A 27,965-nucleotide genomic window follows, 5' to 3' on the forward strand; every position below is an offset into this window, starting at 1 on the left:
ATATAATAAATATAATAAATATAATAAATATAATAAATATAATAAATATAATAAATATAATAAATATAATAAATATAATAAATATAATAATATATATTAATAATATATAATATAATAAATATAATAAATATAATAAATATAATAATATATAATATAATAAATATAATATAATAATATAATAAATATAATAAATATAATAAATATAATAAATATAATAAATATAATAAATATAATAAATATAATAAATATAATAAATATAATAAATATAATAAATATAATAAATATAATAAATATAATAAATATAATAAATAAAATTAATATTATTTATTTAATAATTATATTTATTTATTTAATTTTATTAATTATTTTATTAATATTAATTAAATAATAAAAGTTAAAAGTTTAAAGTATTAAAAGGTTAAAAGAAATATTAAAAGGTTAAAAGTATATAATTTTATTTTTACTTTTTTAACTTTTAATACTTTAATATTTAATTAATATTTAAATATTTAGTTAATATTTAAATATATATAATTTAAAAGTTTAAAAATAATATTAAAAACATTAAAAATATTAAAAATATTAAAGTATATTAAAAGATATTAAAAAATAAGAAATTTATATTAAAAATATTAAATTTAAAATTTTAATTAAATATATAATTTTATATAAACTTTATATATAATTTTATATTAAATAAATAATTAAAAACTTAAATAAAATAAATATAATTATAAAATAAATAAATATTAACTTTAATAAAATATAATAAATATAATAAATAAAATAAATATAATAAATATAAAAATATAAAAATATAAAATAAAATATAAAAATATAAAATATAAAAATATAAAAATATAAAAATATAAAAATATAAAAATATAAAAATATAAAAATATAAAAATATAAAAATATAAAATATAAAAATATAATAAATATAATAAATATATAAATATATAAAATAAATAAAATATATAAATATATAAAATATATAATATATATAAAATATATAAAATATATAAAATATATAAAATATATAAAATATATAAAAATATATGAATATATAAAATATATAAAATATATAAATATATAAAATATAAAAATATAAAATATATAAAATATATAAAATATATAAAATATATAAAATATATAAAATATATAAAATATATAAAATATATAATATATAAAATATATAAATATATAAAATATATAAAATATATAAAATATATAAAATATATAAAATATATAAAATATATAAAATATATAAAATATATAAAATATAAAAATATATAAAATATATAAAATATAAAAATATAAAAATATATAAAATATAAAATATTAAATTTATTAAAATAAATAAAAATAAAATAATTATTTTTAATTAAAATTTAATTTTATTTTATAAAAAGTTTATTTATTAATTATATATATAAAGTTATTTTAAAAAAATTTATAATATATTATATAATTTATTATTTATTTTTAATATAGAATTAATATAATTATAATTATAATTTTTAATTAATTTTAATTAATTATTTTATTATAATTTAATTTAATTTAAATTTATATAAATTTATATAAATTATTTTAAATTTTTAAATTTTTAAATTTTTAAATCTTTTAATTTTATTAAAATATATTAATTATTTTTATATAATTATAAATTTAATTATTAATATTTATTTCTTATAAAATTATAAAAATTATAAATTTAAATAATAAAATATAAATATTTATTAAATAATTATATTTTAATTTAATAAAATATAATAAATAAAATAATTATTTATAAAAATAATTTATAAATTTATTTTTATTATTTTATTTATTTATATTTAAATTATATAATAATTTTATATATTATATTTAATAATATAAAAATTAAATTATAATTTATAATAACTTTAATTTTAATAAATTAATTTATATTAAAATTAATAATATTATTTTAAATTAATATTATTTAATATATTAATATAAAAATTATTTTTAATAATAAATAAAATTAAAATAATAATAATAAATTATAAAATTATTATAAAATTTTATATAATAAATTAATTTAAAATTAATTTTTAAAAATATATTATATTTTTTAAAAACTTTTAATTATTTATTTTTAATTTAATAATAAAATTAAAAATATAAATAATTTATATAATTAATTTATAATTTATATTTATTTATTAATATTTTATTTAAAAATTTTAATTAAAATTTATTTTTATATAATTTAATTAAAATTTATTTTAATAATTTAAATACTTTATATTTTATAAATATAAAATTAAAATTAAAAACTTTAATTAAAATTTAAAAGTTTTATAAATATTTATATATTTAAAATTAAATTTATAATTTTAAAGTTTTTAAAATATAATATTTTTTAAAATATATATTATTTATAATAATATATTAATTATATTTATAAATAAAATTTTATTTATATATAATTAAAATATTAATTATTAATAATTATTTTCTTTTATTAAATTATAAAATAATTATTTTAAATAATTTATATAATAAATAAATAAATATTTATTTAAATAAAATTATAATTTTAATAAAAAATAATAATTATATTTTATATAATATTTATTAATATTAAATTTAAAATATTATATTAATATTATATTTTTAATATTTTATTATTTTAATAAATATAAATATTTATATAATATTTTAAATAAAATAAATATATTATAAAATATTTATATTATATATTTTATTATTTTATTATTTTATTATTTTATTATTTTATTATTTTATTATTATATTATTTTATTATTTTATTATTTTATTATTTTATTATTATATTATTATATTATTATATTATTTTATTATTTTATTATTTTATTATTTTATTATTTTATTATTTTATTATTTTATTATTTTATTATTTTATTATTTTATTATTATATTATTTTATTATTTTATTATTTTATTATTTTATTATTATATTATTATATTATTATATTATTTTATTATTTTATTATTTTATTATTTTATTATTATTATTTTATTATTATTATTTTATTATTTTTAAAAATAAAAAAAATTAATAAAATTTTTTTAATTTTTTTTATTATTATTTACTTATTTTTAAAAGTTTAACTTTTTTTCTTAGGGTTAGGGTTATGTGAAGTAGTGGGGTGGGTGTATTAAGGAAAGTGTGCATGAAATGTGGATTTGGGGTTTTGTCGCAAAAAAGCGTTTGGTCCATTTTAAGCACACCACCAAGTCGAGCTGCAGGTCACCGTGCGAGTGGGGCCAGTTAACCTCCGATACTGAAATCCGGGGAAGACAAGGATGTCAAATCGACCCCACAGTTGCAGCAGCTCCCCGGGCGTAGCCCAGCACTTGAGCCTTGACGAGAAGATCACGAGCTGTGCGAATTTGAATGGCTGCCAAAATGCATGCAACGCAGGATAGATGAAAAATGCAACATGGCCTCGTTAGAGATCAAAAAGGGCCGACAATATCGAGATCAACATATGACAAAGCCACAGGAGGCTGAATGGCCATCGGCATCAACATGTGCCTCTCTCTCTCTGCATCAAGCAGAATGCTGGAGCAATGCACCCTGGGGGCCATGGGAAATCGGGACAGCTTGCGGAGAAAGTTCCTCCAGATCTGAATCCTAATCGCTTGAACGGACCGGCAACCGACATTCCGCATGTGTGCCACGTGAACAGCTTCAGCCTTCACGCTGAGGACAACCGCCAGCTATTGGGCGCCACCTTGGGCGAACCAGTTGACCCCTGCCTCGCGGAATCCTCACTACTACGCACATGCATATAGTTGGAGCAAGGGATGGCAGGTGGGTGGTTCTGGACCGAGCGGCAGCTTACACCTAAAATTCGGGGTTCTGGCGAAAAGTATATAGATACACGTAGTGGACGGCGAACCCCGTTTTTGTTGGGCTTCGCTCCTTAGGTTTTCTCTCTTGGCTCAGCCTTATACATCGGTGAATCATACCTCGTCAATCTTAGGAGTCCTGCCGAGTCACATTTCGTTAACTCTGCTGGAACCTTTCACCATGGGCAAGACCACCTTCACCCTCGCGGGCCGGGAGTGGGCCAAGATTACGTGGTGGAAGACCAAGCACATGCGATCCCTCTACCTTTTTCTGTGGGCTGCGATGTTGACTTCGGCCACTAATGGTAAGGCAATGAACGTCTTTGGACCTGATGTGTCTGATTTTAACCTCTTGGAGTCGTATAGGTTACGATGGTTCCCTCATCAACGGTCTGCAGAGCATGACTCAGTGGCAGGACTATTTCAACCACCCAAGCCCTTCTATCATGGGCCTGCTGACGGCTTCGATGGCGATGGGCTCGATGCTCGCTATCCCTATCGTTCCCTACTGTGCAGATATTCTCGGACGTCGCATGGGCGTGGTTATCGGTTGCGCCATCATGCTGGTGGGGATTGCCTTGCTCTCAATGGGCTTTCACATTGCCATGTTCATCATGGGCCGACTATTACTCGGCTTCGGCATTGCTATCGCTCACGGATCCGCCCCCCTCCTGATCGCAGAACTCGTGCACCCGCAGCACCGCGCTGTCTACTCGACCATCTACAACACCCTGTGGTACCTCGGCTCCCTCATCGGCGCTTGGGTCTCCTTTGGGACGAACAACATTGCTGGTGACTGGTCCTGGCGCGTTCCCTGCCTTCTGCAGGCGATCCCGTCGTTATTCCAGATCTTCTTCATCTGGTTCGTCCCAGAGTCTCCCAGGTGGCTTATCGCCAAGGGAAAGCATGCTAAGGCAAAGGCCATCTTGACCAAGTACCATGCTTCGGGCGACGAGAATGACGAGCTCGTCGCCGTCGAGTACCACGAAATCCAGCAAACCATCTCTCTCGAGCAAGAGTACGAGAAGACTTCCTGGAGCGAGCTGTGGTCAACTCCCGGCAACCGCCACCGTCTCCTTATTCTTGTCAGCTTTGGTCTGTTCTCCCAGTGGTCTGGCAATGCTTTGGTGTCGTACTACCTCTCCGGTGTGCTCGAGACGGTCGGAATCACGGACGACAAGACCAAGCTGGAGATCAACGGTTACCTCTCCATCGTGCAGCTCGTCTCGGCCGTTGGCATTTGCTTCTTTGTCGACAAGATCGGCCGTCGTCCCTTGTTCCTCACGTCTTGCGTGGGCATGCTGGTGTCATTCATCGTTGAGACCATTGGATCCGCCCAGTACGCCAAGACTGAGAGTACTGCCGCTGGTCACGCAGTCATTGTCTTCATCTTCATCTACTTCATCTTCTACAACTTGGGCTTCTGTGGTCTTCTCGTTTCATACTCAACCGAGATTCTGCCCTACAGGATCCGCGCCAAGGTATGTTCTTTGCACCCCCGTGATTGCTGTATTCGGAACATACTGATGCTAACTCGCGTCTCCACAACAGGGTCTCACAGTCATGTTCCTGTTCGTCGACATCGCGCTTTGGTTCAACCAATACGTCAATCCCATCGCCCTGGAGGCTATCACCTGGAAGTACTACCTGGTCTATGTCTGCTGGATTGCCTTTGAGACGTTTGTCGTCTGGAAGTGGTTCATCGAGACCAAGAACACCCCTCTTGAGGAAATCGCCAAGTACTTCGACGGCGACTCCGCCATTGTTGGTGGTGATGCTGCTACTGCCAAGGCACGCCACCTCGCCGGCGACGAGGATGAGGTCAGCGAGACCAAGGGCGAGCATTCCGTTGTCTCGACCACAGCACGCGTCTAAGCAGTGTTTTCGGTCTAACAACTAGCCATTCGAGGTTGCATATAGCTTATAGGCTGCCTGATGGCTGAAGATGTTGTTTTTGAGTTCAATGTTGCTTTTAATACTGAGGTAGTGAACAAGGTATAAATAAATGAGAGTTATCCTCTACTACGATCCCATAACATCGAGCCACATATTGTGACTTGGTTTAATTCGATGAAAATGGACTATTAATCACCACAGATGAGTCAATTCACAGTCAATGTGTTTTCTCTTCCGAAATGAGGAGTAAGAAAGTCGGCCAAACCAGGCCCCTATAACACTGGCTATCATTTTATTGCGATAAACACTTGAAGACGAGAGATAGGGTTATAACACAACCCCAAGGGGAAGAATTCGAAGCGAAGAAGAACGTACCCATTCTGACGGGTATCTCAAAGGATTATTTCATAATATCTTTATGCCTGATCGCAATTTTATCATTGTTCAACCACTCGAGATAATTGATTGTGGATGGGCGAAAACATTGCTCGGGTCCAAAGTCGCCTTGAGCTCCTTTAGCCTCGACACCAACTCATCGCCATAGTATAGCCGATTCGCCTCATCAGCACCAAGAGTGGGATCGGCATAGTTTATATACGCGCCGTACTGGACCCCCTCGTCATCCAAGACATCCGTAATGGCCCCATTGAGCCCGTTCATGAACTCGATTCCCGTCTGAGGAAACGCGTCGTCGGCCCCAACGAATCCATAGTTCTGCACCGTCCACATAAGGTTACGATGCCCATACGCGGAGAACTCGGGGCCCCGCGTGTTAATCTGGCTGTCTGCTCCACCGTCCAGGTTAACAATGGCAAACCATGACACGGGTGTTGGCGGGTTCGCGCCCTGGGTCGCGATGTAGCTCATGTAACTCCTCAGTGCCGCGGCAGAGAACCCCGGCTCCGGGACGGCTACGCTCTTGGCAAAAAAGTTGCCTCGCGCCGTGTACGGCTCAGCGGTAGACACGACCAAACCTCCTCCATTCAGGTTCTCTAAGTTGGCTCGCCAGTCGAGTTCCTGCACAGTCACTGGCGACGAGGGCTGGGGCAAACCGCGCAAAAGCTCGGGTGATATGGTGTTGTTGAAGTCGCTTGGTGATCCGAGGTACACACCGCGGACCTGGAAGCCGTTCGCACCGAGGGTAATTCCGAAACTGAGGTTGCGTGTTGTCACCGAGGCGTTCTGGGCCAGGGTCTGGAGATGTATGAAGGATGACACGGCGGTATCAATGCTGGTTGCTGGGGCGGCGCCGGGGAATGAGAAGCCGAAATAGGTCGTCACGGCGGGAGCTGGCTGGGTCTGAAGGTACAGGGTTGTCGCGATGCCAAAAGACGGAGCAGCCCCTCGCATCACCTGAGCGTGGTTAGTCCGTGTTGTTAGATGTTTCGTCGTGCTATTCCATTTCGGTCGACTCACAAAGTATAAATCAGGGTTCTCCTCTGCCGAAGCATGGACGATCTCACCATCCGCCTTTACAACATCCAGTCCCACAATCTGGTCCAAGGCCATACCCCAGGCTCGAGAGGTATACCCATACCCTCCCAGACTGAAGTGGCCGCCTACGCCAACTCCAGCACAGGTGCCATGTGCTAGGGCTCGACCCTTCTCATTCAAAGTCAGAGCCATATTACCCAGCCTTGCTCCAGCACCCACAGACGCGATTCCACTGGTGTCGACGACAGTAACGTTGTGGAAGCGCTGCAGATCAACTACCATAGACCCATCCTTTCCACCCGAGCTTGTCGAGGCATATGAGTGGCCACCTGACTTGGCTTGGACCTTTATGCCATTTTGAGAAGCACAGGCGACCGCGTCGGACACTTGCTGATTCGTCTCGGGAATGATAATAACCGCGGGGTCAAATTGGAGACGAATATTGTAGCTGGTGACGAATTCAGTCCAGTTCGCACTCGTGGAAACTGCTAGCGGGACCGATTTGTTGCCCAGACAGTCGAGCAAGCCAGTCTGCCGGGTCCTCAGCAAGGCAGTGGACGGGGTGAGGCCGGCAGAGCCAACTTGCGCGAAGACGCATATCGCCGCGAGCGAACTGATGGTATTCATGACTTCCCAGCGTTCTCTACAGTATGAACAGGAAGTCCACAAAATTTGAAAAGTTGAGATCAGGCAACCATGGGCGGGCTCGACGCCATGCTGAAGAAATTTCTCAGCTGGAGCACAAATGTCTTACTTTGGCCGCTGTGTGACTTTGCACCGTCCACCATTTCTGCACTTCTTGTATGCCGCTGCTTCCGTTCATCCTGGATTCAACAAGCTCAGCGATGATCAGGAGACTTTAGCGTTCAGTGTGACTCGTCTTGGTTCATGCATGCCCGGATTACCCTGCTGGAATCGCCAAACCTAACCTTATGCCATTCCGAGCAAACCTACGACGGATATCGGGGAGGATATCTACCCCATCAAAACGTTGAGAAAAGTCGTCTCTAATAGTAGGAGACTCTTGTGACAAGTCATCCGTGTCACAATCAGGGACACAGAGCTTCTCATGTAACGCATGCACAGGTGTGACCGGAACGGCTCACAGCAAACCTTATTGGCACATGGCAAGTGCTAAATCCGGTCACTGAATTAGGGGCCTTACCGGGAGCCGTAACGCAAATCTCGCCAAGAAAACCAATAGTATTAACCAGGAAGTCTCACCTGCCAAGGTTGTGGCGCGGTCGCTGAAGGAGACAGGGATATCTGCAGCGCATGGGATGAACCTGTCAACCCCGCAATGTGACAGACACCTCAGGACAATATGTTGCAAATAAAGCCCAATCACAGAGGTTACGATGTAAAGAATGGCCGACTCCACAAGTGTACGTGACAGTCGATGGGAGATTCCATTTCACCCATTCAACATTTCACGCACCATTCTTCCTTGCTTTGCACTCTTCTGATCGCCGAATAATGCTCAGCTACCATAAGCTTCGAGGTATAAAGCAGTCGGACAAATCCACGAATAGAGAAAAGCACCATTGCTTCAGATAATCCTTTTATAACACAAAAGAGTGCATACATCAAGTTGGCCCCACGCATCTCGATGCATCGAAGTGCTCTCGAGTGCCAGCCAGGACTTGGAAAGCGGACAACACTCATCCTCAGCACTCCACGCACCCGCTCAAGGTCCATCTATATCTCCAGATATCGTCTCAGTCGCTCATTCACCCATTCCTGACGAATTGAGTGATTTGTTCTTTGTGGTCCACAGAGAAACGCTGAATACTTAAGTAGGCCACTCGCCCGGGCCAATTGTCCCAACAACCAGAATCTCGCGTCGTAGCACTTGAGCAACGCGTGCAACTAGAGGGCGGCCCTCTTGACTCCATATAGCGAAAGTTAAGACAGAAACCTAGATCAGTGACTCGAAATTTCATATCCATCCTTCAACACCCTATACCAAGAGGAAGATCTCTGATTCGGCGGCCCGTCCAGCACCAATGTTCCTAGTAAAACATTCTCCCTGCATGAAGCCATCCACGTAGCATTCGCCCACGAAGCAATGTTCCCCAGAGGACAGCTTCGGTCGTAACAAGGAAGGCACAAATGCGCCATACAGAACCACCACTATATCCCCAATCTCAGCACCAGCTGGGCATAAACCTGTGAGGCCATCTTCGGTGGTAAACATGCACTTCCCATGACAAGGCAAATAATCCGTTATCCTTTCAGAGCCAATAGAAGGGCCGTTATAATGCGCCCTATAATGGTCAATAATACCGTTATGACTAGCATCAGGTTCAGATTGCGAACTCGACCAGCTGGTTTCCACGTTGGTTATGTGTAGATACGCCCTCCGCATCTCTGGGGACACCACTGGGTCGCGAAGTAGAGGATAATACGACCGGGAAGAAATCCGACCAAGGCGGAGGCCTCGCAGGGCCAACTTGTGTGAGTCGGCCCCGCTGTCGTGCTCTTCCAGCAGACTCGCGTCCAGGTCACGTCCAGCACTTGCGTTGTAAGAAGCGCGCTCGTCGAGCCCCAAGAGGCTCTGCTTCCAGGAGCTGCGCCCTTCGAACCAGAAGCTCCACGAGGGTCGCTCGGAGAGACCGGGCCGGTCGTGTGCCCCGTGAGATGAATTGCTCATGTCCAGCCAGGTCCGGCCCGCCTGTATTTGAGCTGTCGATAAGATCCGAAGGGACCGGGTGCGGTCGATCCACCACCTCGTGAAGTCTGCGTACACCTTGACGACAGGTTTAGAGTAATCTGGGCGAACGAGAGGTGGAAGGTAAGACAGGTTGTGCGTCTCGTTGCCGAATACTAAAAGTGCGAATAGTTTGTCCCTGGCATCTGTGGCGCGCATGTCGAGCCCGTCAATGGCTACGTCGAGTATATTCAGTTGTTGCTTCGGCGTGACGTGGAATGGACTTGTGTGGCGGGGTGCATGGAAGAGCGTCTTCCAAATCCCCGGCATCATATTGGCCGCCGTGTCTGTCCTTCCATAGTAAGTGTTGATGCAGTGATTGGCCTGGATGAAGGCAGCCCACGGCAGTTCCTCTGGCCCGCAAAGGACTGACACTCTCTTCGAAATGTTCTTGATCGTTGCACCGTACTTTGTGCTCCAGACTTCTTGCAGAACCCAGACACGATGGAACCATGGAAGAGAGAAAATCCTGGTGTTGTCGAAATGATACCAAGCAATGCCATCGGAGACGATTCGGTGTGTGGCAATGGGACGGGTCATTCCTTCAACGAATTTGTCAACGTCCTTGTTGTTGTTAAGATTGTCTTGATACTTGCTCGTAATATCCTTAAAGGCTGCTAGGTCCCTCATTGCGGCATTTCGGGTTATTCCAAGCCAGACGAAGACGTGGTCCGCGTAGGAAAAGATGTCGCTCATCATGGCGACTTGCTGCGACCTCTCTGCGACATCACTCTGCTTGACACAAATCAAGTCGATCCAGACTAAACAAGCAGCGTCCTCACGTCTTAAGCGTTTTAAGGCCGCGAGCAAGTTGTCGTTTACAGCAATGTGGGAGGACACACGCTCGTCATCAACATGGGATGTTAGAGGCACCAGCGTCGTGTTCGTCGTTTCGCCCCAGCAGTAAGAGAGCGCGTTGAAGTGGAGCCGCTCCGGTCTTGACAAAGAGGTGTATCGCAGCGAGAGATGCGTTAGCGTGTCGTCTTTCCCGGGCTCGATGGCGACGACTCGGATCTCACGCTCGTCTCTATTCAGTGGGCGATAGAGCCTTTCGTCCGGGTCCGGCCGGTCTGAAGTCATGGCAGCAACAGTCTCCACCCAGACCTCGATACGCCCTTCGATCACCCAGTTGACCCAAGCTTGCCATTGTGCCCGTGGGACGAGTTGCACGGTGTCTCCGCTCTTGATGGCAGAGAGCCATGCCTCTGACGAACCTTGGTCCGAGTTTTCATCAGGTTCGTCGCGGAAGTCGAAGGCTGTCACGTGCTTGGTAGGTTCGAAACGCGCGTGTACATTTCGGTGCAATTGAAGGCGTGGTACTCGGTACAAACCCGAGGGTTCGAGAACGTGGGCGTCGAACCACGTGTGCGTGAAGTCGTAGGTACCGTGGTTGTGTGGGAAGTCGCTGAATCCCTGATCATGAGAGACTGTCGTGAAGGCAAGTCGGCGGACAATGAAAGTGGTGGCAGGATCACTGGGCGCGGGAATATGAAGGCTGAGATAAGGTTGTATGGGGCAGAATTGATGCGTGTTTTGTGGTTCATTTCTACTGGTACTCATATAAGTCCAGCTCCGATCAATCTCACAGTGCGTGGCCATGATAACCAGAGGCTGAGTTTCTGAGCGCAGGATATTGAGGAGATCAAGTCATACGGGGTAGGTGCCTTGTGGACGAAGTTTCATCCATGCCAGTGGGTCGATTTAATTGGACTCATTTTCCATGTAAGCGCTAATGCGCATCCCGCAGTATTTAAACATTTTTGGAACATCTCAACCAGTGATTTCAATGGGTACTCCGCAAGCTATAGAGGAGCTCTGAAATCAGAGGACTCGTGGATTATCTTCGTTCTCCTAGTTGCAGCGGTCAACTGGCTACCTAGGTACGTTACTTTGCAGGTCACATGTGAACCCAGCATCCCATCATGCACCAGCAACCAGCCTTTGCTCTTCACCAGATTATTGATAGTCAAATCCAGGATGGTGGTGGAGGGGGTGAATCAGCTCGTAAGCGCCAAGTCCGTTTTGATAGAATTCCGAGTCTATTTCTGGCCGTGGCCGCGTCTCAGTGCAAGAGGGACCTGTCAACACCCACGCTAAAAACCTTGGAATATTTGAACAGGAGTGTCTGCACGCTTAGCCCTGGGCTGAATTATTATTCCGACAGATTAATAAGATGGTTCCTATGTTCGCGTACCATGATTAGTACTAATCGCCAAGGAGGCCAAGCGATCAGAATCAAACTGTCATCCACGACGATTGTAACCTTGGGACTCTGCTAAAAGTTTAATCATGGGATGAGCAAGTCAGGGCGGTGATTCTACAAGAGTGCTTCGTGTCACAAAGGATGGTAAAAGCTTGTCTTGATGCCCTGAAAAGGCCACCTCGCCATATCAGTAATTAATACATGGTAATGATTACTCCCGTCTGTTGCCCATTTGACGGAGTTTTCCGTTCTCCTTGCTTCGTCTCAGTAGCATCCATATGCAAGAACACCGCGTCGGCACCTTTCCCAATGGTATTCTGTGGGTGATGTACCTGTCAACTTATATTCTTCTTCATATCCATGATTTATGACTAGACTAGGGAGTCTGAATGCCCGCCTCTGCTCCCAATCCATCTTCTCCCTTAGCCTGAGGAACGTCACATTTGTACTGCAACGATCCAGAAATCCCAAGGTCTCCGCACATTCAAATAGGCCGGCCCGGGTGTGTCGGGCCAACATGCTCAGGTCTTCCTTCAACATTCGCTGCCAATCCTAATCGGTCGAGTCTTGTTCAAACCGAGTATTTGCCTTCTCAATGAAACTTCTGGTCCTCGAGTCTGACCAAGGACTTGGCTTAACGGGAGGCAGAGGCGGTAGAATGGGCAATTCAGCGGCACCACGAGCGGCAAACTGGCAATATTGCATATATCACGAGACATTCGACTGCAAAATGCCCCGCGCATGTTTGTAGTTCGGTTCAGAATATTGAAAGCTTAAGCCGTACTCCACTTCGCAAATTCTAGTTAATGCCAGGTTGCATTCGACTGCTTAACTTCACACTCAAGCTTTGCACATCCCGGCATACAAAGCAGGCCGTGGGGTAATTAGCACGTACGGCATGTGGGTACATTGTATTTAAGGGGCTAATGACAAGACATCTGGACTAGGTACGGAGTACGAGAGCCTTGAGCCAAGACGCGGCAGCCGATTATCCAAATCCTCGTGTAACCCCGCCGCCCAAGCCCAGGACGCGTTTGGGTGTTGTCTCGGCTACTTGATTCTAAGAGGTCTGCGGGCGGTTCGTGATTCGTGTAATTAATGTCATGTTGCACCAAGATAGAAGCATATGCTTCCACCTGGGCACCATGGCCCCCAAGCAGGCCATGCATCACGAGCATTGTATCGCTAATGCAACGCGGAAATGCACGGTGGCTTACCGTGCATGCAATGTGATATCACAATGACTGAGCAGGTCCTACTGGCCCCTTTTCTCTCGACTCAATGGTCCGAGCCGAACAATCTTGCTTCAACGATGAGGTACTCAGTGGGACTCAGAAACTCAGCATTTGCAACGGCGGCAGTCGAAGTGGCCACGGGGCTGGCAAAAGGGCACGTTTACGCTGAATCCGCTTCACATGAATGAGGTTTTTGCTGACCGAGCTGGCCAATGCTAGAGCATCAGATGTCCTCCCCACAAGCCTTGCCCTAGGCGGCACACCCTCACCCGTAACCAGCAGTTTCGTGCCCTTTACTTTGAACAAGAGTACACCTCTGGCAACGCTTGATTATGGAATCGAACGGGCCGGGTACGCCTTCTTCACGGTCGCCGGACTCAGCGAGCCGGTCCAGATCGAGGTGAGGTATAGCGAGCCGTTCGCGGGACTGAGCGACCCGCACTCTGACGGTCCGTTTCTCTTCTCGCCCATGCTTGCCAACAGTTTCCGGGTCGAGACGTTCAATGTCACCGACGTGGGACGCTTCGCCGCCCCGTTGCTCCAGGGAGGGCAGCGGTGGCAGTCTATCACTCTGCTCACGGGCGGGGGTGTCTCCTTCGACAGTGTCGGATTCGAAGCCACTGTGGACATTACTGCCGTTGACGAGCTCCCAGGCTCCTTTGACTGCAGCGACGACACGTTCAACGAGGTGTGGAAACTGGGTGCAGTGGCCGCTTCGACTGCGTGTGTGGAGAAAGGATCGCAGGGCGCAGTGTGGGAGGTGGACCCGAGCAAGGGAGTGTTCGTTCGGTCCACGAAGCCTTCCATCACCCTCGAAGGCACCGGATTCTCCAACTACACACTGGGATTCGAGACAAACATTGATCGAGGCGGTGTCTGGTGGAGTGTTGCGAGCGCAGAGAGAACAACAGCGATCCAGTTAATGCTCGTCGGCGAGTTGCCCGAGGAGACCACCTTTGTCAACACGAACCGCAGCTTGTTGCAACCTAATTCGGTGCTACTTGGCTACGGGTTTAATTTCCTCAATCAGACCCTTGTGAGCTCCTACCTGCTCGATTGTTTTCCGGTTCCATTCAACGTTAGCGAGGGGTCCTGGTACGACCTATCGACCTCCCTCTCGCAAAGCGGTCGCCTGTCAGTGTCAGTCAGCCAACAGCCGATATTCAACGTGTCCCTGCGCGACTACAACGTCGGAGGCACCATAAGCACCAGCGGCACCTTCGGCTTCGGCGCATGGCAGGATCAAGCAGCATACGTCCGCAACGTGGTGGTCACAGACACTGCCACTGGCAGAAGGCTATACTCCAACAGCATGACCTCCCGGGACGTGCTGGCCGAGTACGGGACCCAGGCTAATGTAGGCTCGGTCTGCCTGGACGGACCGAAACGCGACAGGGCAGTGTGGCTCGGTGACTTCTACCACACAGCACGCATCATCGCCACCAGCACGTCGCGGAACGACTTGTCGAGGGGAACGCTGCAGTTCCTGCTGGACACGCAAGACGAGCACGGCGAGCTCGCCATCAGCCCGCCGCTGGGATACGACCCCTCGGGCACGTACAACACCACGGGCGACCTGGTGGACTACCAGTTCCTGGGGCTCGCGAGCCTCCACAGCTACGTGCAACACTCGGACGACCTTTCGTTCGCGGCAGGGACATGGCCGCGCTGGCAAAGGGCAGTCTCGTTCCTCCTCGGCACCATAAGCCCAGCCGACGGCCTGGTCCACGTCGCCACCGCGTTCCTCGGCCCGCCACGGGGCGGCTCGGCCGTCTCGTGCCTCGCAGCCCAGGCGCTGCGGAACCTGGCGGAGGTCGCGGCGGCCCTCGACGACACCTCCTCCCAGCAGGCCTGGGCCGCAGCGGCAGACTCCCTCGCGGCCGCCATCAACACGCACCTGTGGGACGACGCGCAGGGCGTCTACGTCCAGTCGCCAGCCGACCCGGCCACCTTCTCCGCAGCCTCGACGGCGTTCTGCATCACCTCGGGCGTGGCAGACACGACACAAGCCACGCGCTCCCTCGCGGCCGCGGAGGCCCGGCTGAAGCTTGGCCCGGGCTACCGCGACTCGACGGTGGCCGCGGACGCCAACACGGCGACCCTGCTATCCCCCAACACGAACGGCTTCCTCCTCGACGCGATGCTCACGGCGGCATCTCGGGCCCAGGAGAACGACACCGCCACCGCCGCGGTGCTCGCCCGCACCGCCGGCGCGCTGGTCCGCTCGCTGTGGGGCGCCATGCTGGGCGACGAGACCACGGCCACGGGCGCGAGCTGGGAGTACGTCTCGCAGGGCGGGGGCCCCGGGCTGGGGCTGTTCACGAGCCTCGCGCACCCGTGGGGCGGCGCGGCGACGTACGTGCTCACCGAGCGGGTGCTGGGCCTACGTCCTGCTCCTGCCGCTGACGGTGGTGGTGGTGGTGCAGCTGTGGGATTCGGGTACCGCAGGTGGGTCGTCGACGTCTCTGCCGGTGTCCTGCTGGGGCTGGCGAGGGCCGAGGGGAGCGTGGCGACGGCACATGGGACGCTGCGGGCCAGCTGGGTGGTCCGTCGCGGACGGGACGGTGACGGCGGTGACGTGCTGCGGTGCGTTGTGACGGCGCCTGCTGGGACGGGCGGGGTGCTGCTGTACGACTTGGGACGGTCTGTTGTTCTGGAGGGGGATACCACTTACGATGTCACGGTCAATCTGTGACGGCTGTCGTTGTTGATATGGGACGTTGTTGGGAGAAGAGGGGGCAGGATGATCAAGTGATCAAAGTTTGAATCTTGTCAGAGTACTACTACTGTGCTACTAATTAGCTGTTCATTTCTCCTCGGTCGCGAATTGATTGAACCGGTCTGCTTCCGTATACGTACACCACCGACACTCTGCCCGTGTGCCTGTATATCCGCGGGGCGCGGAGTGACGTCTCGGATGACCTTTTTGACTCGACTGATATGTGATGACGCTCGTCCCAATTTCCCGCCCGGGTGTTTCAGCATCTACGCCATCACGACGATAACCCGAACGCGTCCCGGCGCCCCGGCGGCCTCGTTATTGGCCGGGGGCCGGCCCTGGACAGTGCGCTGTCATCCCACCTCGCACCGAACTGGTTTTGGTGTGATTGAGCCGTTGATTTGTTTGTTTTCTGTGTGCGTGCTGCTCGGCTGTTGGCAAGGCAGGGCGGGCGTTCATTCAGGATTCGAAGGATCGAGATCCAGCACTCGAGGGCCTCAACTGCCGCGGCCATGAGACAGCCAACATGCAACGCTCTCGCCATACATAGTAAGCGGGCGTGAGGTGGACGAGCGGCACAGCAGAGCAGGCCATTCGATCCTGCGCTAGAAATATCCCTCCGCCACGCAGTGAAACCCAAGAGTTGACAGCTACTAGTTCTCAGGGTCTTCCACATGGCTCCTTTCTTTTAAAGTTAAGCTTCCAAGCACGCGCCCGCAGGCGAGCAGAGTGCTATTTTTTTTCCGAAAGGGGTTTGGAACGTAAACCAGTTAAAGTGGCCAAAACTCCCTGACACTTGAAACAATGTTTCCGGTCGACTCCCCGGCCGCCACAGCCCCGGGCTGACTGGTCCTGGATCGAGATCCATCGCTCGGAGTTTGGCGCACAGCCAATTCGTCCAGGCCGGAGCATCTCAAGAATAGTAGCCCCCACGTCATTTTTTTTGCCTGAGCCAGGAATGCCAACACCTGGGCAGGCAGAAGAGCATTATTAGACACCGAAACATCCCATCCATGTGATCCCATGCGTTTCTTCCGCTGCAGAGGATAGTCGGCAGACAGTAGACATCGCTTATATCGTCCCGTGCTGACCACCCCAGGTTGAGCTATGGCCTGTTCGAACCTGTGTGCGTGTCTTCAATAGTCACCACTTAAGGAGGATTGTGGCCACACCATACAGGACCAAAAAAAAAAGGTCCCCAGCCAAACTCTGGCCTGATGCCTTGACGGCCTTCTTGTCCATGTTTATCTTCATTTGTCTCTAGTACCCAGAGTACTGCACTTCCTCTCCCTCGCAACAGTAGTCGCTGGGCGTCTCAACTGTTGCCGAAAGCTTTCACTGCTTTCAGTTCCACCCATGATTTCTTGTCTCTCTTCGGCCGGTTATCCGAGAAGATGCCACACGCCGTGCCAGTCTACAAGAGGCCGTCCAACAAGGACAGGCTATACATCGCACTATATGCCAGGGGTGGGGACAGCATCATGTCCGGGGGCGAGGACAAGTAAGTAGCACAGCCTGACACGCAAAGTAGTACTGGTTACTTGATCGGTGCTGACATGGCCTCCCTTCTCCAAAAGATACCACTGGGCCCTCCTGGTCGGCCCAAAGCACGAAGACAGCAACTCAAAAGGCAAGCGGTTCCACGTCAAGGAGACCATGACGACCGTCGACGGGCGCACCCAGAGCCGCTGGCTGTACGAGGAGCGCGACATCGGCATGAACCCCACGGCCATGATCCTCGTCCGGGTCATCATCGGCAAGGTTGCGAACCTGGAGCGCGTCGCCTCGGTGCTGCGCAAGGTGCCCCTGCACCAGGAACAGGCCGGCTGGAACTGCGTCTCGTGGCTGCGCGATGCCCTCGAGGCGCTGCGCCGCGACGGGAAGGCGCTGTCGGGGGCGCGGTCGTCGGCTGCGACTGCTGGGGCTGCGACTGCTGTGTGGGAGGAGGACAGGGAGGCGGCGCTGGACTTTGTCAGGAGGAAGGAGAGGCAGCACCGGTTCGACGGGAAGGCCACGCCGGGGTGGTTTGATATGAGCCAGGTTGCGACTTATGACTTCCTGCGAGACAGGGAGGTCATTGCTTGACGATGACGGTGATCAGGGAGCCAGCTTGGGAGCGGGACTTCAGCGATGGCGTACAGGTCTGGGACCCAGCGGGGCGTTCATCAGGAGTTCTGAGATATTGTATTTTGTTTTTCTTTGGGCCGTGTACCTGGCGTTCTCAAAAGTCCCCAAAGAACCTTCTTCTGATAGTCTCGGCCTCCAATGCATCCTGCGCAGGCGCGATGAACCTGTCCACCTCCTCCTGCCACCAGCTGTTCTGCGGGTTGGGATGCTTCGCGGATGTGTACTCCCAGTAAGGCGGGTACCAACCCGCCGTCTCCCAGTCGACGATGCCGACCACCCTGTCGCCCCTGACGAGGATGTTGGAGCTGCTCAGGTCGCCGTGCGTGAAGACGGGGTCCCCCCAGGCCTGCTCCTGGAACGCAGCCATGTCCTTGACCCCTGGTGACGACGCGTCGTCCTGGATGTCCTCTGCGGCGATGCCCCCCCGAAGCTCGCGGTGGAAGTCCTGGATGGTGGTGAATGGGCCCCACAGAGACTTGGAGGGCAGGCGGTGATCAAAGATGGGGCCGCCGTCGACGCCCGCGACGCCCATCCCCGGCGGCGGCTGGATGCTGCGGAGCTCCTGCACAAAGGCCCTGAGCTGCTCCAGGATCCTGGCCTTGGACTCGTCGGGCCGGCTGCTCCACCCGTCGGCGAGATTCTCCCCGTCTATGCGCTCCATGATGATGTAGGCCCGCCCGTCACGCTCAAAGGCCGAGTGGACCTTGGGCACGGGCACGGAGGTGTGCTGGGCGACGAACTGCAGGGCCCTGGCCTCTGTGAGCCTGGTGAAGGGGGTGGACTTGATGCAACACCTTGGCGAGACGAAGACGACCCGGCCGGGCTGGCTGGCGAGCTTCAGGCGGCCGGCATGCTTCTGGGTCGCGGTCTTGTAGGCGAGAAGGACGAGCAGTCTGATCCAAAGCCTGTCGTTGAAGGGCTTGGACGACTCCATGTGATGACGAGGGTGGGCTGGTGCAGTGGTGAGTCCTCAAACATGACGGCCATGACGATTCCGACGAGACGAGGAGATGAAAATGCTGGCCAGCAGCTCAGGAGGCCATCGAGGCCACCACGTGCGGCGTGGTGAGGCGACTTGTGAGAGAGATGGCTGGATGGCGGAGCTGCAGTCCAGGATTCGGAGTGGAGGTGAAAAGTGGGTCGGGGGGAGCCCCCGTTCCAGATTTAGAAACGGTACTCCGTGCGGCTGATGGGCGAGATACGTCTTACATAAGCACCGTCCCGCTTCCAACATGCACTTTCCCTCTAACTTAGCTTATTATGGGCCAGACTTCAGGAGCTTCTTCCCCGCACTAGCATCACCCTCTGTTGATGAGCACTTGATATCAGACACCAGGTGTCGCACCCGCAAAAATAGTAGGCACAACCGGACAAGGCTGACTGCCTAGGTACCTACGAAGTGCCTTGGTATCTTCTTAGGTATTTATTACTAGCTGCCAAGTAAGGAGATGTGGTAAAAAAGAGGTGAAGTAGATAAAGGATAACTTTAAAAGCAAAGCTCTGGGATGAATACTTCACTGGTTATTTTATAGGAGGTCTGGTACTGGTACCTCTAAGGCCGTATCGGTTCCTAACAGAACTTGTCCCATAGGATGTTGTCCATGGGGCTCGTTTGTGCCCTCCATTTGAGACTTGGGAGATGTCGACAAGGCACGTACATGGACGCACCTGCCATCCGTTTATTAGCGGGCTGACTGACGTGACAGCACTTGAGCGGGACCTGCAAGTTCTATGCCACTCGACTGCATCCTACATCCTGCACATGTGCATACCAGCCTGACCTCCCAGCTGACTGCCAGACCAACTGCCAGACCATACTCATCCAGAATAATAACATTGATCAGCATCCACTGCAACCATGTCGGCATCACTGACACCGGCCGCCAAACGCATGGCCAAGGAGCGCAAAGATCTCGAAGAGGCAAGCAACCAGGAAACGGACCAGGACTACGTTGTCTTCTTCCAGGACCACGACCTCCTCCAGTTCGACGCCTATGTCATTGCCCCCGACACCATCTACCGGTACCGGCTCGTGAAGCTGCATTTCGATATCCCAAACACGTATCCCACGGACCCCCCGAAAGTGACATTCATCCAGTACTCGGGAGGCAGAATTCATCCCAATCTTTACGTCGACGGCAAGGTCTGCCTCAGCATTCTTAAGTAGGTCTGATATCTGCTTCAGTACCTCAAATTCTACACTCCCCCAGTACATATAGACATGTTCAATACCCACTGTAGGCTTCCCCCGTACTGACACGATATGACCGTGGCAGCACCTGGGATGGACAAGAATGGGTCCCTGAAATGACCTGCGTACGCCGTGTCCTCCCAGTCTTTCGCACGCATGGTGGTTACCGAGGTGTTACTTTATCGAGCAATCTTTCACATAGCCGAACAAGCTACTGACCCGACCCTACCCGTCTAGCATGCCGTTCTCATCACCATAAGGTCTCTTCTCGACGATGAGCCGTTCAAACATGAACCCGACGAGAACAACAACACCGGGGTCAATAATCCCGAGTTCAACAACTACGTCGAGTACAGGACCTGGATAAGCCTACTGACCGACTACCTGTGGCCCAGGCGGGAGGCAAATCCCGAAGCCAGGGCCTGGCTGGACAGGTACGTCTGCAAAAACGGCCCGAAGATGCTGCGTGAGTATTCCAAACAACAACACAGGGCGAGCGTCAGCCACCGGAAGAGCGTCAAAGACGTGTACTGCGGGCCGGATTCCCCAGGCGAAGATTTGGATTACCCAGGCTGGTTTGAAGCACTAGGGACTGCCATTCTGGCAGCGGCAGCCCGTGGAGGGGCCATCATTTTTACCCACACCCCTTCAGAATCGCCGCCACTCAAGAGGAAGGCGGACCACCAACAACCCAGCACAACGGGCGAGGGCTCCGAGGACGCGGAAAAGAACGGCAAGAAACAGGCCAAATCATCTGCGGCTCCCAAACCAAAGTCTCCCCCAGAGACCATCGATCTTACCTCACCCTAGTCTTTCAACCAACAGCCGAGAGGGTGTTGAAGTTGTGGATAAGCCGAGACCAGGACTCTCAAGTGCTGTGCGGCGCCCTGAAGGGTGATTTGCGGACTGGGCTGCTCCCGTTGGTGTGGGAAAGACTGTCACGGATAAGCCACTCAGGCTGCTGTATTCGTGTAAAAGCCGCTGGCACCTGTGGCGATGCTCTCTGGAATGGGCATCTGGCGTACATGTTGTGGCACCAGCTTGGCGGGTGAGGAACGATGAGGAGGTTGTCCAGTGTTCGTGGTATACCCTACCGCTATCTCTAGGGAGAACTTGCTTGACTCTCGCACGTGCTTATTATTAGGATGAATTAGGAAATCAGGGATTGTGACATACTTGCCTCCAACCCCTGCAGTTTGCATGGGAGATCAGTGAACTGAGATCACTTTAAGTCTTTGCATCTAAAACCGTGCAGGTTGACCAGCGATGCTTATCTTCTGCCTTTGACCGTGCTTGCATTCTATCGGGAGCTGTCGATTTTGCACACTGGACTACAAGTGCTCGTACAAAAGCGAAACTATACTGATTGATACTTGCCATAGGCATGTAGTGGTGATATTGTGACAGCCACTGTATTTTTTTAAAAACGCTGGGTCTTGATCATTTACCACTCTATGAAAGTGATGTATACGTTTTATATCTACGGGGATTAGAAACGAAACCACCAAATCACCCATTATGACAGCCAGTAATATTTACCGACACCCCTGCCTTTGAAATGGGATTGGCTGGAATACCGAACGAATCACTGTAGCGAAGAAATGCTTACCTAAAATCTTACATTGGTTATACGAACGGAACCGCTCATGTATTCAGCTGGACCCCTCATCTTTCTGCCTAATTTGCCTCCTTGACATGTGAACGAACAACCTGCCGACATCCATCCGTCTGCTGACAGAACGCAATGGCGGAGGCCCTTGCCGCCGTCGGCTTGGCAAGCAGCATCGTCGCATTTGTCGATTTCGCCCAGAAGGTCGTATCGCGGCTGAACGAGTTCAGCAACGACCTCAGAGACGGCACGAACGCCCTCTTCACCATCCAGACGCAGCTGCCAGTAATCATCGACGGGCTGAGGAGGATCAAGGAGCGCGCGGACTCTGGGAGGCTCGACGACGGGGCCAAGGCGGCTCTCCAGCCGATCGTCTCGGCTTGTCAGGCACAGGTGCAGCTGCTGAATGGCATACTGGACAGCATCCTGCCGGCCGCGGATGCGTCCAAGTGGGAGCGCAGGAGGAAGGCCATCCAGAGCCTGACGGCTGATGGCCAGGTGAAGAAGGCTTCCGAGATACTGAGCCGGCACCTCCAGACCTTGACGTTCTACCACTCCATCGGGGATCCTGTGCCGCCCCAGTCGGTCGTCAAGAAGGTCTTCTGGCTTGTTCCTTTCGACCGGAACGGGAACTTTGTCGGCCGGGAATCTGTCTTCGATCAGATTAATGAGGCGTTCAACGTGTCTGAGGGAAGTCAGCCAAAGGCTGCCCTCTATGGACTCGGAGGCATCGGGTGGGTCCGACCTTCTGCGGCCAACACATGCCTGGCGGCTTTCAACTAATGCAGGCGTGTTGCTTAGAAAATCCCAAATCGCCCTCGAATACTGCTTCCGAGAACGTCATCATCAGCCGGAATGCTCCATATTCTGGGTGAACGGAGCTACAGTAGCCCGTTTCGAAGAGTCCTTCCAGCTCATGGCAAAAGAATTCGGCCTCAGTGGCGGCGACAACGCTGTGAAAGACAATCTTACGTCGGTCAAAGTCTGGCTAGAGACTGAGTTTGTCGACCCATGGGTCATGGTCATCGACAACGTGGACGACGAGACAGCATTCTTCCGCGAGAAGTGTCACAATGACAAAAGTCCTTCACAAGTCCTTCCGCACTGCTCACACGGGCAGCTACTCTTCACTTCAAGAACCCGAGATGTGGCATTCGACCTGGCGAGTCCGGAAACACCGATATCTGTTGACTTCTTGTCGACAGAGGAGGGTCTGGATCTGCTGCGGAAAAGACTTGGTGCCGATCAACCAGAGTCTGACCTCGTGGAACTACTCACCGAGCTTGGTCACATCCCTCTGGCCATTACGCAGGCTATTTCGTTCATTGTGAAGAGGAGAAAGTCGGTGAGACAGTATCTGGAACTGTACCTCCAAGGCGAAAAGTCCATGAGCCGCCTCCTCAGCCACGAGTTCCTCGACCACGGCCGACAAGAACAAACAATGGAATCAGTCGCCAGGACATGGCAGATTTCTTTCGAGTGGATCCAGAAGAACGACCCCAACGCTGCGGAGATATTGTGTCTTATGGGATTTTACCAACACCATGGCGTCCCTGAGAAACTTCTGCACATCGCAGATGTTGATGATTTTGTGTTCGAAGAAAGCATTGCAATGTTGCAGGCGTTCTCACTATTGGAAGTGGACAAGGAGAGGAAAAGCTACAGCACACACAGGCTCATCCAGATCACCACAAAACTCTGGCTGGAGCAGAAAGAGTTGCCTCAGTTTGAGCAGTGGCCACTCCGAGCACTGAAGCAGGTCAAGAAATGTTTCCCATGGGGCGATCAGGATGACGTCAAACAGGATGACTATTGGGTTAATTGCCAGAGTCTGCTTCCACATGCCACCATTCTTCTTGAACATCGTTTTAAATTTTATAAGATGGAGTCTGACCTTCAAAAAGCAACTCTGCTGCTGTCCACTGGACATTACATCGAATGGGACGAACCGCACGACGAAAATGTCAAGAGAGGCTACAAGGAATCTTTAGAATTATGCCAAAGGCATCTGGGCTCTGATCACCCCTCTACTTGGGCAAGTATGGGACATTATTTTCGATCCGTCACTCACATTGACGCCGTCTATCCGCCGAATATAGATAGCAACAAGGTGGCCGAGATGGGGCACGCGCTTGTCAGCCACTATCGTGAAGTTTCTGGGCCTCGCCATGTGGATACCATCTCAAGTATGAGTAGCATGGCCCAATTTCTGCACAAAGAGGGGAAGTTTGATGAATCCGAAATCATGCAGAGACAAGCGTTGAAAATCAGTGAAGAGGTGCTTGGGCATGCAGATGATCAAACCCTCGCATGTATGGAGAAGTTAGCCAGGACCCTTGAGGCCACGGGCAGGTTCGAGGAGGCGGTGGAAATTCGGAAGGATTGCATAAATACCGACACAGAACTTGTTGGCCAGGCACATAGGTGGGTTATGAATGGGAAACACAACTTGGCGATCTGCTTAGAAAAGGCGGGAAGACTTGATGAGGCTATTTCCTTGAACAGAGAGATAATGACCTTGAGAGAGGCAGTACTCGGTCGTGACCATTTCGAGACGCTGTCTACGGCGAGAAACCTTGCCTATGCTCTCTACGCAGGCCGAAGATATGAAGAGGCGCGAGATATTCTTGACCACATTTTGAACGTGATCAAAGACGGCAAAAGGGTCTATCATGCGCCGCTAATAACAGCACAGGAAATAATTGAGTTGAGATCGGAATTTGAGGAAGAAAGAGATCAACTCGAACCTTAGCGACAGCTCTTCGACGGCCGGGACTAGGTACCTACTTACCTTAGGGTACCTAGGTACCTAGGTAGGTAGGATAGGTAGTTGGTGGAGTCCTCTGCGTTATGGGGCATCAATGCAGACTTCTCTTGGACGCCAATGGTGATGTTCTAATACATGTGCATGAATGCCCCAAGTGATGGAATTTTCACCGCACTCGGTTCTAGTTTCACACCCCGTATAGAAGTCAAGTTGAGGTGAGCGCATACAATCATCAACATACTACAAAATAGCCCATACATTAGGCGGTTGGATATTTGACAAATACACCAACCACTGGAGACCTAAACTGATGTTTGAGTGGTTACCACCTGCAGGTAGGTTCTCAAAACTTCCTGAAAGTAGTTCCTACTCTGCCCAGCCATCATGACCCAGTGCTCTGGTCAATTTATTACCCTAGCTTTCCAATTCAGAGGTCTGTTTCTCTGACATTTATCGCCATTAAAAATTCCATCTGTAGTTCAAAAAACACCCTCCGTTCCACGAAGAAACTTAATGCATGTTAGAGCCAGTTTTACAAGTAGACAATTCGCGACGACAACCTTGGAAGTCTGCTGACCTCCTGATCACGACGCTGGTTCCTTTGGTTCCCGACCGATTGAGAGGCGCCGAGTTGTTCATAAATTTGCAGGTCATGAGTTGGAGCAAGGCCTTGATCGGCACCATCACTCGCTGTAGAACAGCATAGACAGTCCCATCCCCCACTTGCGTCGTAGCCGAGAGCTGGAAATCGCGGCGCCAGCTCACCGAGTCCCAATCCTCGGTGAGTGCGGGTGGAACCATGTATTTCAGATAGAACGTATTCTTCTTCCCATCGTTATATGGCAAATCTAGCCCGAGTTGGTTGTTTGTGGAAAAGTCGAGCTCGGGTCAGTCTCGTCCATGCCCAGGTGATTCCCTGCGACACAAAACTAGCACGCCCGAACGACTCGCAGTCTCATTTTCCGTGGATACTGGCTACCCTATCTTCTAAAGCATTCCGGGCGAATTTTGGCGAGAGGATGCCGAGCGATGAGTAGCCGGTGCTTTTGCCTTGAACGCTGTCGTCTTGGGACATCGAGTCGCTGGCGGTCCAGGGCGGAAACACTGCTTTCTCTGTCGTAGCGCCGAGGGAAAGCTAGTGACCCAAGGCGAACTGGAAAATACACATTTTAAGGGATCATAACGCGCAAGTCTGGACTGGCGGGGCTAAATTAATACCAGCTGTGCAAAGCAGGGAGGGTATAGTTCTAACACGTTCACGGAAATTAGACCTCACCGATGTCCAGAGTTTTGATTGGACAAGAGCCCGTAGACGAGCCAACCCTTGAGCCCAAAGAACATAGTGGACTGGGTCTAACACCACTCACAGATCACAGCGCGTACATGACGAAGTCTCCGCCCACACTGACGGGAACAGACGCGGACGATCTCGGACCTGTTCCGGGCCCCGGTGACCCCTTTCCGGCGACCGGAGCCGCCGGCGCCTGTGACGATGTCCTCTTGCCCGGGACGCCACACTTGTTCCGGGACTTATTCCGCTGGAGCAGCGCCTCCCGTTTCCTCCTGCTTGTGTTCCAGGACATCTGCCTGACCGGGAACCCGAACGACGTCCGCTTCTGGAGTTTCCCCGGCTGTTGCGCAGAATACCCCTGCCTGCTACGGCCCGTCATGCTTGGCACGGTCGAGACGGCGGAGTGGACCGATGCACTGTCATCTGCTGATGCTTCGGGTGCCGAGTTCTCGTTACTGGAGCTGGCGGCTGTTTCGTTGTGGCTTTCTGGGTTTTCCTCGCCGTCTTCAACCTTGTTGTCCACCTGGATGAACGAGGTCTGGTCCATGGGCAGCGAGTCGTCAACAGCCATGGGATGCCATGCGTATCGTTCGTCCCATATCGGTGCTACTGAGTTGTAGACGCCTTTGGGCACCCAAACTGTCATGTCGTCATCGTGCTTCTCTTCCTTCTTCAGAAGCCTCTTGAACATTGTGAAACCTGAGGCTCTATATAAGTGGTGTGCTGGGTGCGGAAAAGATTGATTTTTCAGAAAGATTCTGAGGTGCTGAGGTGCTCTGGAGACGTTATTGGTGCTGTGTCAAGGTTGTTGAGCTTATAGACAGAGCAGCACGCCGGACTTGGACAGAGGCCTCTTATGACAGGCTGGGCACCTCACGTGTTTCGTTCATTGTGGATCCAGAGCGGGCGCAGCTCTAATGCACCCTGGATCTCTAGTGGGGCAGCCTGTCACTGTGGATCAAGCTTGTGCGGGAGCTGGCAATATTGCCAGGTGGTTCTGTGTGTGTATTATCTCGGTAGAATCGCCTTCAAGTTCATACAATACCTTGAACAGTGCTCAACTGTGCGCAGAGAATGAGTTAGTGCCAGTGCAAGTTCTATTGCTGACGTAGCTTGTTCACAGCAGTCAGCTGTCGGGGCTTCGAAATCGTTGATATCATGGAACTGGCCAAATTCCAAGATCAGATGAGGTGGATCCCTGACCACGTCGTACAGTGCCAGCGTATAAGCTCGAGTTCTCCGCGACACGTGCTAAGTAAACATCAATGATCGTATCCACACGTTTACCCATCTTGTTCGAGGCATATCGGACGTTCAACTTATCCACATTCCATTCCACACACATTTAGCATCTTAAACTTGCCAATTTGGACCTATGTACCAGGTTACTTGTCTATGCTATTCCTGTTTAGCCCCAAACTTGAGTCTAGCATGGTTTTCGATGCTCTCATTTCGGTGAGCACTTCCCACTTTTCTCATCCGCGAGCCTTGCTATCACGGCCTCTAGAGTCCGCAGTGGAAGACTAATTGTATGAGTCAACTCTAACTCTTGAAACACCTCGGTGACATCACATCCCCTCACTGCTTCGAGCCGTTGCTAGCTCGGTCTCGATTAGTGGCATAGTCTAGGATGTCATAGTGACATACACCTGCGGCGAGGTAATTTGTGTCCAGTTATCTTTCAAAGCGAAAATACGCAAGAGACCCACGAGCGCTCGCCAACTTCTATCTGCCTCAATCATGTAAAGCTTGTTGCAGTGCCGATATTCGATAGGCTTCATGTACTGTCATGAAATTGATATGCTGCGGTTCTGTAGTCGCAGAATAATGCATTCATATACTGCTCAACGCTGAAATATGGATTGGGAAGACGGAGGCTAGGTAGAGTGGGATGACGTGTATCAATGGCACTATTC

The 27,965-nt window shown here is 48.2% G+C and overlaps 9 protein-coding genes across 9 annotated transcripts; 5 read left to right on the forward strand and 4 right to left on the reverse strand.

Annotated features, from left to right (window-relative positions):
• Nucleotides 1–4,048: 4,048 nt before the first annotated feature.
• Nucleotides 4,049–5,742, forward strand: KVR01_008142 (uncharacterized protein; the record flags this gene model as incomplete). The annotated part of the gene is made up of 3 exons (XM_044789311.1): nt 4,049–4,172; nt 4,234–5,348; nt 5,419–5,742. The coding sequence occupies 3 exons, from the start codon at nt 4,049–4,051 to the stop codon at nt 5,740–5,742; spliced, it is 1,563 nt and encodes a 520-aa protein (XP_044643120.1).
• A 465-nt stretch (nt 5,743–6,207) lies between these two features.
• On the reverse strand, nt 6,208–7,824 carry KVR01_007680 (uncharacterized protein; the record flags this gene model as incomplete). Its single annotated transcript, XM_044786628.1, has 2 exons — nt 6,208–7,116; nt 7,180–7,824. The coding sequence occupies 2 exons, from the start codon at nt 7,822–7,824 to the stop codon at nt 6,208–6,210; spliced, it is 1,554 nt and encodes a 517-aa protein (XP_044642658.1).
• A 1,333-nt stretch (nt 7,825–9,157) lies between these two features.
• On the reverse strand, nt 9,158–11,506 carry KVR01_008123 (uncharacterized protein; the record flags this gene model as incomplete). Its single annotated transcript, XM_044784717.1, has 2 exons — nt 9,158–11,334; nt 11,494–11,506. 2 exons carry the CDS (start codon nt 11,504–11,506, stop codon nt 9,158–9,160), a joined length of 2,190 nt encoding a protein of 729 aa, XP_044643101.1.
• Nucleotides 11,507–13,311: 1,805 nt separating this feature from the next.
• KVR01_008313 (uncharacterized protein) lies at nt 13,312–16,040 on the forward strand (the record flags this gene model as incomplete). The annotated part of the gene is made up of 2 exons (XM_044781878.1): nt 13,312–13,499; nt 13,565–16,040. The coding sequence occupies 2 exons, from the start codon at nt 13,312–13,314 to the stop codon at nt 16,038–16,040; spliced, it is 2,664 nt and encodes an 887-aa protein (XP_044643291.1).
• Nucleotides 16,041–17,458: 1,418 nt separating this feature from the next.
• On the forward strand, nt 17,459–18,149 carry KVR01_008120 (uncharacterized protein; the record flags this gene model as incomplete). The annotated part of the gene is made up of 2 exons (XM_044781381.1): nt 17,459–17,565; nt 17,642–18,149. 2 exons carry the CDS (start codon nt 17,459–17,461, stop codon nt 18,147–18,149), a joined length of 615 nt encoding a protein of 204 aa, XP_044643098.1.
• A 136-nt stretch (nt 18,150–18,285) lies between these two features.
• Nucleotides 18,286–19,125, reverse strand: KVR01_008010 (uncharacterized protein; the record flags this gene model as incomplete). Its single annotated transcript, XM_044784377.1, has 1 exon — nt 18,286–19,125. The coding sequence occupies one exon, from the start codon at nt 19,123–19,125 to the stop codon at nt 18,286–18,288; it is 840 nt and encodes a 279-aa protein (XP_044642988.1).
• Nucleotides 19,126–20,049: 924 nt separating this feature from the next.
• Nucleotides 20,050–21,192, forward strand: KVR01_008179 (uncharacterized protein; the record flags this gene model as incomplete). The annotated part of the gene is made up of 3 exons (XM_044788473.1): nt 20,050–20,354; nt 20,468–20,507; nt 20,620–21,192. The coding sequence occupies 3 exons, from the start codon at nt 20,050–20,052 to the stop codon at nt 21,190–21,192; spliced, it is 918 nt and encodes a 305-aa protein (XP_044643157.1).
• An 879-nt stretch (nt 21,193–22,071) lies between these two features.
• Nucleotides 22,072–24,876, forward strand: KVR01_007704 (uncharacterized protein). The gene is made up of 2 exons (XM_044788144.1): nt 22,072–22,725; nt 22,793–24,876. The coding sequence occupies exons 1-2, from the start codon at nt 22,127–22,129 to the stop codon at nt 24,741–24,743; spliced, it is 2,550 nt and encodes an 849-aa protein (XP_044642682.1). The 5' UTR covers nt 22,072–22,126; the 3' UTR covers nt 24,744–24,876.
• Nucleotides 24,877–25,968: 1,092 nt separating this feature from the next.
• Nucleotides 25,969–26,840, reverse strand: KVR01_007799 (uncharacterized protein). The gene is made up of 2 exons (XM_044788639.1): nt 26,126–26,840; nt 25,969–26,005 (listed from the first exon to the last, which is right to left on the reverse strand). The coding sequence occupies exon 1, from the start codon at nt 26,738–26,740 to the stop codon at nt 26,129–26,131; it is 612 nt and encodes a 203-aa protein (XP_044642777.1). The 5' UTR covers nt 26,741–26,840; the 3' UTR covers nt 25,969–26,005; nt 26,126–26,128.
• Nucleotides 26,841–27,965: the final 1,125 nt, after the last annotated feature.

The sequence above is a fragment of the Diaporthe batatas genome (genome assembly GCF_019321695.1).
Source record: "Diaporthe batatas strain CRI 302-4 chromosome Unknown Contig00009, whole genome shotgun sequence".
NCBI lineage: Eukaryota > Fungi > Ascomycota > Sordariomycetes > Diaporthales > Diaporthaceae > Diaporthe > Diaporthe batatas.

What these genes read in the sequence shown, in the direction of transcription:
- KVR01_007704 (XM_044788144.1), top strand. Translation starts at nt 22,127, where the DNA reads ATGGCGGAGGCCCTTGCCGCCGTCGGCTTGGCAAGCAGCATCGTCGCA. An exon ending in TATGGACTCGGAGGCATCGG is followed by an intron (nt 22,726 to 22,792) that starts GTGGGTCCGACC and finishes CGTGTTGCTTAG; the next exon opens with AAAATCCCAAATCGCCCTCG.
- KVR01_007799 (XM_044788639.1), bottom strand. Translation starts at nt 26,740, where the DNA reads ATGTTCAAGAGGCTTCTGAAGAAGGAAGAGAAGCACGATGACGACATG.